This window comes from Barbatula barbatula (genome assembly GCF_947034865.1).
Source record: "Barbatula barbatula genome assembly, chromosome: 3".
Taxonomy (NCBI): domain Eukaryota; kingdom Metazoa; phylum Chordata; class Actinopteri; order Cypriniformes; family Nemacheilidae; genus Barbatula; species Barbatula barbatula.
The window spans coordinates 16916639-16927323 of NC_136764.1; the positions used below are offsets into that span (position 1 = coordinate 16916639).

General features: G+C 38.3%; 2 protein-coding genes across 2 annotated transcripts; both read right to left on the bottom strand.

Annotated features, from left to right (window-relative positions):
- Nucleotides 1-287: 287 nt before the first annotated feature.
- Nucleotides 288-6992, bottom strand: agfg1b (ArfGAP with FG repeats 1b). Its single transcript, XM_079453513.1, has 12 exons — nt 6661-6992; nt 6028-6121; nt 5836-5951; nt 5227-5371; nt 4890-5046; nt 4495-4596; nt 4190-4331; nt 2147-2217; nt 1968-2063; nt 1705-1857; nt 1341-1429; nt 288-1107 (listed from the first exon to the last, which is right to left on the bottom strand). The coding sequence occupies exons 1-12, from the start codon at nt 6825-6827 to the stop codon at nt 1048-1050; spliced, it is 1392 nt and encodes a 463-aa protein (XP_079309639.1). The 5' UTR covers nt 6828-6992; the 3' UTR covers nt 288-1047.
- Nucleotides 6993-7455: 463 nt separating this feature from the next.
- On the bottom strand, nt 7456-10576 carry LOC306892211 (putative flap endonuclease 1 homolog). Its single transcript, XM_079453117.1, has 11 exons — nt 10349-10576; nt 9849-9921; nt 9605-9707; nt 9417-9462; nt 9253-9323; nt 9023-9159; nt 8710-8770; nt 8503-8634; nt 8171-8316; nt 7854-7995; nt 7456-7768 (listed from the first exon to the last, which is right to left on the bottom strand). The coding sequence occupies exons 1-11, from the start codon at nt 10506-10508 to the stop codon at nt 7706-7708; spliced, it is 1134 nt and encodes a 377-aa protein (XP_079309243.1). The 5' UTR covers nt 10509-10576; the 3' UTR covers nt 7456-7705.
- Between the last annotated feature and the right edge of the window lie 109 nt (nt 10577-10685).

Here is a 10685-nt window from a genome sequence, read left to right on the forward strand (position 1 = left end):
CCATGCGAACCGTGTTGCCATTAATACAGCAAAATTTGGGAAACAAGAATTGCTATCATCGCTGCTTGCAGCTATATTTCAATGGTGTTTTTTCTTTCACTTTTAATAGGATGTTTCTCTAAGCATCCTATTTAATAAAATATTTTGGCCTTGACTAACAGACTATTATTCAGCCAGAACAATATAACGATCAATACATTTTGGTTTACAGCATATGTCCATTATTTGGGGAAAAAGTATTTTTACTGAAGAAACAACTAAAAACTGCAGACACATATAACAAAGTAGTTAAAAATCATTTAATATTTTATACATATATTTATATATGTACACATTAACTTGTATACCTGTAATGGTAACTTTTGATGTGGTCCAAAAGCCATTGATGGAGGTCAGACCTGCAATTTTTCAAGGTGCAGCTATTGAACTCTAAGGGCAGATCATAAAAAAGCTTTTTCTACCACTTACATCTATTTAGTCCTGTTGTGCTGTAGACACCTGCTTTATCTACAAACCCGCTTGTGCTGAGCTCCTCTGCTCTTAAAACAGGTGTGAGGTTTTAATCCAAAACCATGTGTTCCTTACCTCCTTGAGGCAATTAGCGACGTATATTTTCCCATGTTTCCCCCTCAACAGAAAATAACATTTCTGCTTGAGCTGATTCTAAAGACAAACTCTGTTGTTTGGACAGCTAACCACAGCATCTCTAGACAAACTTTTGTTCTTCGGTTCTGTCACAGTTTCCCTTTGTGAATAACATGTTTTTTTCAAAGGATTACAAATGCTGATATGAACGAGGAGCATACTTTCTAGGCATAAACATTACTTATTGAGTCAAAGGCATAAATGAGGAAGGACAATTGCATCGATTCCAACAATGTTTGTCCAACAGAATAAACAGACGGAAAACACCATCATCTGCATATTCACAGCTCTTTCTATAGAAATGTCAAAGACCCAGTGCAGTGAATACTGAAGACATTATGTTTTAGAGGATTGGTGATGCGGAATGTGTGCATAACTCTGAGGTGTGGCATAAAAAGCGCTTTAGAGAAAGGGGTTTGTGGAAGAACCTCCTGTCTGGTATGTTCCTGCTGGGCCTCCACCCTGAAAAGACAAATTTAAGCATAATTATGAAAAAAGACCATAAAGACAATATATGTGAAACCATAATTAAATATCACGAATTGAAAATACAGCTTGATTCTTACAAATGATAACTCAAATGGTAATTTACTAAATGTCAATAAGGAACTATAGACTTAGTTGTGAAAATCCACAGCAATGAATAACTAACATCTCTCCCACTCATATTCATTTTGAGCCAATGAGGAACACACCATGAAAGGGTTGCTGGAAATCCCAGGCCCGGTGACCGCCTGACCATAGTTTCCCATAGGTTTGGCCTGTCCATAGGTAGGAAAACCACCTGAAAGCACCATATAAGAAACAATCCCAAGCAGCTGGTGTATTATCTTAACAAATGTTCAATACTGACTTTACTGCTAAAGCACTGAACCTGCTACTCCAACATCATGCAACATCAAAACTCACATGAAAGCAAAAAGCACAAGAAGAGATGCTTGATACAATCCACACACAGCCTTTCTCATGACTTAAAATTATGCATAAAAGAAAGACATAAGCCGCTGGGGTTTTGGGTCAACTTACACTCACAAAAACACAAATTATAGTCTCACATACCATTGGGCTGTTGGTGGTAGGCTGCAGGTGGGGGAAAGGGACCTTGGCCAGGGAATTGCTGCTGGAAGGTCCCACTAAAACTGGTTGGCAGGCAGTAACTGGTCGAGTTCCCAAAGCCAGCTGGCATGCTCATGGAGCCAGTGCCAAATGAGGCTAGTGTACATAAAGGGAGACCAGAGTAGGAGTAGCATGTTTCATCTGCTCATTCCTTAAATGGACAGACACATAAAGAGCATGCTGACCTGACGGAGGCTACGTTTTACCTGGGGCAGGCGCTCTTCCATTGGTCTGGAATGGATTCGTGCAAATCGTCTCCTGAACCATCCCAGCAGCCACAAATGGGTTTGTGGAAGGAGCAGCTGCACAAAAGAATGTGTTGAGCACAAATGATACACTCAAGTAACAGTACATTAAACATACTAAAATGTTTGCTGATGTCTACCTGCAAAACCCTGTTGCATGTTGGGCTGGTTTGGAGGTGCAGCTGGTCCTGGCACACCTCCAAACACACTTCTGCAATCCAGAGTAGAGCACGCACAGAAAAGAAATATATACATAAACATACTAAGAGTAAAGTTTAAAGAATGCTCTGGGGTCATTACTTGTCAAATCAACCAAATTTTTAATATTGCCCCAGCTCAATTTTATTTTACAGAAGCAAGACCAACATCTGGAGTCTGTTTAAAAATAATGAAATGCCACAGATGAATAGTTATTAAGTAATCAATGAATTTTTCACCTGAAATTTGGAGCCACATTAGAGGGTGTATAAAATGAGAAATATAATATATGAGAAATAATTTTATTTTTACACAGAGATCGGTATATCTGTAAGTAAATCAATTAATTTTAGCAATCCATTTTATGCCAATGGTGACTGCTCAAAAATTAAGCATTTTCCAAATATCATGCAGGTACATGAAACGTAGCAAGAGGGCTTGTTTATTGACATTTTGTAGGTGGCACTATAGAGCCATTTTATCACATTTCATTCTGAAACCCATTTCGGTACATTTTTAACCACCTCTGACATGTATGCAACCCTATTATTCAAAGAAACTATTCAGAGCAAGTTAATGCCCCTTAACCCGATACATTTTAACAGTAACTCAGTGCCAAAAAGACACTGAAATGGTTGTTTAAATAAAAGGAAAAGGGACACATTTCTAGTTTCAACATTATTTAAAAGAAATGAAGTGGCAGATTTTTTTTAATGACCCACATTTAGTTTATGATGACAGGAAATGTGTCCATTTTAACTGTTTTCTCATGAAGCCACATTTAGATCCTGACATCTCTCGGACTGAACCCTATAGGGCTTTAAAAATGTAGTTCCAAAAAGACAAGTTGGCCAAGTACAAGACTCTAAAAGGACATTAGGGGTGTCTTTAACGGTTCTGGAGTTAAAGGCATGCACATTTTGTAAAAAGAACATACAAAATGCCCTTTCTTCATATTTGAGCGTACTCCATTGACATAAAATGCATCAAGAATAGCTAAAATGAACAGATTTCATCTCTGTGTAAAAATTTTATAATGATCCTGGCATATTTCTTTCTAATATGGCTCCACATTTACAGTGAAAATTGTCATTTTTACCTCCCTCTACAAACGAATTGATTACTTAATAACTATTCATCGGTGGCATATAATTTTTTTGCCTTTCATCACTACTGATGTTGGTCTTGCTTCTGTAAAAATATAAATAAAATATTTGAGCCGAGGTCTCTGGTTGAGTTGACACGGAATTAACCTGTACTGTAATTGACCCTTCGCAAGCAATTTGATTGACAGGCATTCTGACCAATCAAAAGGCCGATTTTATGTGCCCCCGTGATTGACCGCCATTTTGTCCGACAAACAAACCAGTCCGACAAACCTGGCGTATTAGAGCTTTGTGATCAGTGCACCTTCAGAGAGCAGCATTTGCAGTGACATTTTAAAGGAAAGACGTTTTCAGCAATGAAGTCGTAAAGCATCAGCAGTGCTGCGTTTTGTTGTATTTAACACAAATAAAGATTAGGACACTGATGGACTGATATCCTTTTCTGTACTAAACTAATATTTAAAGGTTACTTTCGTTTTCACAAAGAAGGATCACAGACTACCCAAACTCTGCCCGAAGTTACTCTCTTTTAAAATTGACAACCACAAATTCTGCAGTAAATATAAACACTAAATACACCACATTTAGGTTAGATATTCATTCAATTGTGTGACAGTAGTAGCCTACTGCATCGTGCGAGTTGAGAATTAACGTAAAACATCATCGTCTGCTAGTGTGGACGCAAATAAAGGTATAATTATTGTTAGTTATCTCAAATCCGGAATGTATCCCTCGAATGCACATTGCAGACCTTGCTGTCTGCAATCAGCAAAAATTCTACACTATTTCCCCAGGGAGTGCATGGCTGAAACCAAAAGCTTGTCAGACATGGCAACAGGAACTAAGGGGGGCAGGGTTTGCGAAGGGTCAATTGCTTACCCTGGTGGTCCACCGCTTGAAGTTGAGAAACTGAGAGCACTGTCCAGCTCTGCCAGGGCAGCGTACCGGTCCTCTCTTGATAAACCGCTTTGAGGTGGGCCAGGAGCCATATTACGCAGTGAAGGAATCGACATGCCACCTCCTGAATGAACCATACAAGCACACAGAATAATAAAAACAAGACTTACACAATTACGTCTAACAATGTTGGCATGTTTTTATATGCTGCCATTCTACAACAACCACGTCAGGAAATGAGAACATGAGGGTGATGTAACACACAATGGATGGGAAGAGTGTGGTACCTGTGTGGGGTTGCTGAAGGTTAGACTTTGAGGGGGGTGAAGGTACACTGGCGGTTCCAAAGGAATCAAAGTTGGCAAAGTCTGTACTGGAATTATTTTGTGCTACATACGGCACAGGGTGAACAAAGTTTATTAATGACAGAGACTGATGATGATGAAAATAAAAGTGATGATGAAAATAAAAGTGAGAGCCTGAAATTGTGGTGTCGACACATGGTAAGGTAAGCAGCTGCACAACAGACACTGAGCTCAAGACATGGTGAATTGGCAGAAATCATGCACAATAGTAGTACAGATTCAAGATTCACAACAAGACTGACATTAAGATGTCAATGGGTCCATTTTGATTTCACATTAACCTAAGCACATTGTCTGCAATTAGCATTTGTTCCTACCTGAGGGCCTGTTAAAGTGTGCAAAATTAGCAAAGTTTGAAGAACTGGCAGTTTGAGCTGGAGGGGCAGCAAAGATATCTCCACCCAAGTCAGACAGGAGGTCAAACTTCTTCTCCTGTCCTGCAGAATGGGCCTGAACACGACTGGTCCCTGGAGACTGAAAGAGATATTTCAAGCTCAAGTTATGGACAGTGAAAACAAAACGAGATGTAAAATCTCAAAGATGCTAAATCAAATCTAAAAGACAGTCAACTGTGGCACAGCCTGGTGTTAGTGACTAGAGTAGAATCAAACAAAGGCAGATCCTTGGGTGCAGAAGACTTTGGTGTGAAGTTACCTGGTTGGATGGAGTCTTGTTAAGATGTAGGGTTTTAAGAGGCTGGGGAAGAACCTCAGGGGTGCTACTGGTACTGCTAGCAGATGAACCAGATATTGAGGCCTGGACAGAAGCTATCACTTTGGCTTGTTCTGGGGGAACATACCTGTAAATGACAGGAACAATAAGAGCCGTTCTGTAAGCCAACCCGAAATTTTTCCATTTATAAGTAAATAATGTACGCAGTTAACTGTTACTGCAATAACTGCATTATTAAGTTAACAAACTGTAAAGATAATTGTCTGATTAACTATATTTACTTCATATAATTTTTCTTTATATCAATTCATAAATACATATGCTTGTAATAAAAGAAAATTCTGTCCACTTCCTACGTTTTTGATGAATAGTATGCGATTTGAGAACACACAAAATAACACACAAAATGTATGTTTGAAATAAGTTAGTCACTTGTGTTATTCAAGTAATAATTCAAGATGGTCTGTTCTCCCAAAAGAATTTCGGGTTATTCAATATTTGTACTGAGCATCAGTAAGTTACAAAGCAAAATATGTTACAACCAAACACAAAAAAGACCAAAAGAAATGGATCAGACCAGAAACACCTTACCATCTCTTCTTCTCGTATTTCTCCTGAAGAAACTCTTTGACTTTTTGAGGTTCACGAAAATCAGGGACCACAGAACTCTTATCATCATACAACCCAAGCCAGATGAGTTTGCAAGCCTAGGCAAAACAGAAGAGACTACTTAGACCTTAGCAGGTTCATATATCCTAAAGTAACATTTCAAGTGTGCATTACCTCATTGCTGTGTTTTTGTAAAAACTCGATTTCCTGCTGCGTGAAAGTCGTCATTGAGATGGATTTCACTCTGTGTGGAGGGTTGAGTCCTCGTCTGGAATGCACATAAAATGACATTGAACAACACATTCTTACTAAAAGTTGAAAAATGTTATAAGTAAAAGTAGCTTATCAAGAATAAATAATTAAACTCAAAATGGGGCTACATCACTTGACTAAGAGTACGCTATTGAGACTATCCTATTTCATGAGCATTGCATATTTTTGCATAATCTTTGTATACACATTAGCAGCTCTAATGTTTGGACGGGTGTGTCACACGTTAATAAAAGAATGAACACACAATTACTGCAGCTCTCCACTTGCAATAAAGCATATTTACAAAACCACACCATTTCTATTCACAATAATGTCTTACAATAACGCGAGTATGAGGTTGGGCTAGTCTGTCCATATGTTCATACAAGCAGATGCTATGAGGATGTTACAGAAGCAATCGGTACAGATTCTGCAGATGATCCTTCAGATGGGAGGGGTTACAGGCGTGTGCCTACACACAGTCATGATACAGGGAGGAAAACATGTTCTTCTACCATCTGTCTGAATGAGAATGGCTTGCGGTAATAAACTTACAATATTCCAGAACAGGTGGTACACACAAACGAGCCCACTGTCATGTTAACGTAGGTCGGGCCGCGCTGATCGCAGTCAAAGCATTTCCTATTGGGAGGCAGGCTGGTCATCTCCCGAAGCATCTTCAGGTGCTTCTCCTCCTGTTTTCGCTTGGCACTCGCCGCCATCGCTGAATGATAAAGCTGTCAAGCTGCTAGGCAAGTAGAGCTTTGAGATATGTGTTACTCTAGTGCACCAACACGCCCGGCAGCGTTGGACAATCGGTCCACATAGGACTGCCAGGAATAGCCATTAACGAGCTGTTCTTCGCGAGATTGGATATACAACGCTATGGTTTTATAAGTGTCAATACTGCCACCTACTGCACCGGAGGACGTAACGAGAGATCAGTGCGAGGAGTTATATACAATATTTAACATTTTTAGTTGTAAACAAGAGCATAATGCCCCTTCAAAAATGTATCGTGGTCACACCCTGGTAAAGCAATTGCGGTACACTGTGGCATTGATGGTGCATCTTCAAAAACTATTTTAAAATATGTATAAACATAAGCCCCAAAATGGTATGTATTTATTCATTTATATTATTTCATATTCCCATAATACATTGGTTATTTTTGGGTGTAAAGGAACAATTACTGCTGAATATTAGAATACATATGTATTTTTTATATGTTATGCACTGTAAGATGGAACTGCATTAAATATGATACACACATACTAGTTCTGTACAATGTACTTTTAAAATGTCTCACTGTTTGGCGTGACACATATTATGAAAAAAACACGACACAGTGTGGTTGTAGTAGTACAATTGAGGTTTACTGTAATAAAACACAGGTTCCCAAACATAAAAGTACTTTTTGCATGATACAATTACTTCTCTTGGCACTGGTTCACGTGATGTTGTTATTTAAATGAAATAAAACCAAATATATAGTAAATTATACAAGAAGTTATCAATAAATCTCTGCCAGCAGTTTTCATGGACGTGATTGTAATGTTGGTAGTAATGCTTTTACATAAAAAATCCGAAAGGAACGGTCTTATTTTATTGTTTTCTTTGATTGTTTTTTACTGCTGGATCCTCCCACAACTGCAGACTCGGCCTAGATAAGAAAGGTAAGAATGTTTCACACAGTGAAAGAGCAAGTCATTAATTCACACTTTCCTTTAATAGATATTGTAGCCTACCTTTCTCTTTCGTGTTGCTGGGAAATATTCGTCAAGGCGAGACTGTCTAGTTAGCCCCGCTTTCTCCTCCACCTCCCTCTGTTTTCTTCTCTTTGACAAAGACTCATGAAACTTCTTAATACGTCCTCTCACCTTGTCTTCCCTTAAAACAGTGAATAAGGCCCAAAGATTAAATCGACACTAAAAAGGGACATTTGACATTTGACTCCAGCCTCCCAGATAGAATCATAGAACATCAAGCAATTAATGGCTCACACTTATTCTGCACTTGGCAAAGAATGTTCAATAATATTTGACACTAGATTATGGAGACCTACCTCAAAGGCTTCTCTTTGCATAAGAACTGCACCAATCCCTCTTCATCAGGCTCCTTCCAAGCCAGTTCAGGGGTGTCAATTTGCGGTTTTTCAAAAAACAATTTACGGGCAGCTTCATATTGCCAGTTTGAAGGGATGGGGTGTGTCTGTAAGAATCGGAAGCTGTTATGAAGGACTGAGCTAAGTCATTAATATGACTATAAAATGCAATGTTTGCGAGATTTAGATGTCTGTTCTTATTATCTTAAAGAGCCTATGTAAAAATGACAAAAATACTAATACTAAACTAATTCTAGTACTAATTATAATACTAGTACTAAGTTGTTAAAAACCTTTTGGTTGACGTGTTTCATCACACACTCAATCGTACGATGCTGTTTAATAAGCTTCAGTGCCCGACGTGGCCCAAGGGCTTTAATCTTGTCACAGTAGTCACAGCCCAGTAAGATACACAGGTCGACAAACTGTAAGATATAAGAAGAGTAGAATGAAGCAAAAACATTTCAGTAATTATCAGTTAACAAGGCTGAATGTTTTACCTCTTCATGTGTCAGTTGTAGAGCTTCCAAAAGCTTTGGTAAGGAGTACTCTGTGACTTCACTATAACATAAATCGAAAGAAATATTAATGATATGTATTTTGTATCTAAACTATGATGAGACTATTTGTCAATATCAATGTGAGCACCACTTCAGCATTTACTTAAATTACTATGGCCTTTTTTAAAGAAATGTGGAAACCACATCAGAAATAAGGTTTGCTTTCTCCAACTATACAAATTCCATAAGTGATAAAATTCTACAATCAGACTATAAATGCAACTAAAAAATATTTCTTCACTCTGTGTGTCACCTTTCTCTCTTTGCATTGAGTTGACGAAGTAGAACAGTCCCTCCAAATGCCAGCGTGTCCATGTCCTCTGAGGCCACAGCATTAACTGTGCCACTTTTAACCAGGTAAGCGCACAGTGCTTCTGCTTCCCCTGGAGCCTGGCATTAAGGGAGAAAGGCAAACTCATTTGAACCGTATCTCATCATGCTACGGGTGAGAAAAAAGTTAGATAAGAAAATAGGAATTAATACCCTGATGTGCGGGACACCCATGAGCTGTAGAAGACGCACACAATCTTGTGTAATGGAGGACACTGAAAAATCTGCATCAAAATATAATCAGAATATTTGGACTATTAATCAAGAGTAATTCTTATATGGCATGCCATATTTTCCTATAGAGGAACTCCACATACCTTTTCTTGGGCTGTTCCACCCATTGTTTTGAGCTCTTTTATTCAGCTAGAGGAATATATTTCATATTAAAATTTCTTAATTTCATAGTATATTTCATACAATGCGTCACTTTTTCGTCTTGACTGAGAATTGACTCATTCATTAAATAATCCTAAACAAGTTTGCTAATACAGTATATACAACTCACCACGGCTTGCTTTTGACAAGGAGGCCGGCCTTCAAATACAAAGACAGGCTTAATATCGTGTTCCAAGAAGGTCAGAGTGCGGTAAAATAAGCCTGTGAGAGGGCTGTAACAGCAGTTTTTATTCAATATTAAGTTTACATTCCATAAAAAAACAGCTACAGTATATAACGACAAATACATCATTTTCTGTGACGTTTAATGCCAATTTAATCTGTATTAAATGTTTTTTGTGTGATGAATCTACCTTAGCTTTAGATGGGGGACGGCTGAGCGAAACTGATTCATAACAATAGATGTATCCAGTGCAACAATCTTCCCTGGAGAGATACAAAGCTGTTAGTACAGTGTCAACTCTCATGGCACAGGTAAACATAACTGGAATTTTATATATAAAACCAACAACAAGCTTCGGAAAAAAATAACCATGGTATAAGTATAGTAACAATGGTTTTGGTGAATTGGTTACCATTTGTTTAACTGTAGTTGTATATATATATAGTTTATCTTAACTTTGGTTGCTATAGTGAAACGATGGCAAATTTGTGCTAACTTTGGTGTTATTACCAGTACTAGTTCCCACTGCAGAAAACCGTGGTTAATTTTTGTAAGGTAGAGATGATTTTCCAGCTTTTTATCGTTTTTTTACTGTGCGTTAATAGCTTATTGGAGTTTAGTTATACTTTACCTCACGTAGCTTTGTTAGATGTTTCGTTGATTTATTACATTGTAATAGACTGATCTTACCGGAATAATCGCCGATCTCTTTACTCTTCACAGAAGCTCGCGCGTCAGAGCGAATTAAATCTGCTAACTTTACGATCCCCATTATAAAGTGTGTTATAAAATTATAAAATGGCTTTTTAGTCTGGATCGGAGATTGCAGGGAAGTTGTTTTTGTTTTCATTCATCATACAGCCTACTTCCGCGTTGGCATAATTCTGCCTCGTGACGACTGATTGCCATAGTAACTGCAAAAAGATTCGCAGAACCAAAACACGCCTGCGCAGACTCATCGTCATGTGACATTAAGTACCGCGAGCTGAGGCAAACGCATGCAGAGCGGTCCACTCTCGAGCCGCTA

Bases quoted from the DNA above. Each gene is read 5' to 3' on its own strand.
- LOC306892211 (XM_079453117.1), bottom strand. From the start codon at position 10,508: ATGAAAACAAAAACAACTTCCCTGCAATCTCCGATCCAGACTAAAAAG. The intron at 8,635-8,709 runs GTAAAACATTCA...TATATCTTACAG, and splicing joins TACAACTGACACATGAAGAG to TTTGTCGACCTGTGTATCTT. The intron at 7,769-7,853 runs GTAGGCTACAAT...TTTCTTATCTAG, and splicing joins CAGCAACACGAAAGAGAAAG to GCCGAGTCTGCAGTTGTGGG.
- agfg1b (XM_079453513.1), bottom strand. From the start codon at position 6,827: ATGGCGGCGAGTGCCAAGCGAAAACAGGAGGAGAAGCACCTGAAGATG. The intron at 6,122-6,660 runs GTAAGTTTATTA...TGTGCATTCCAG, and splicing joins ACCACCTGTTCTGGAATATT to ACGAGGACTCAACCCTCCAC. The intron at 2,218-4,189 runs GTAAGCAATTGA...TCTGGATTGCAG, and splicing joins TCAAGCGGTGGACCACCAGG to AAGTGTGTTTGGAGGTGTGC.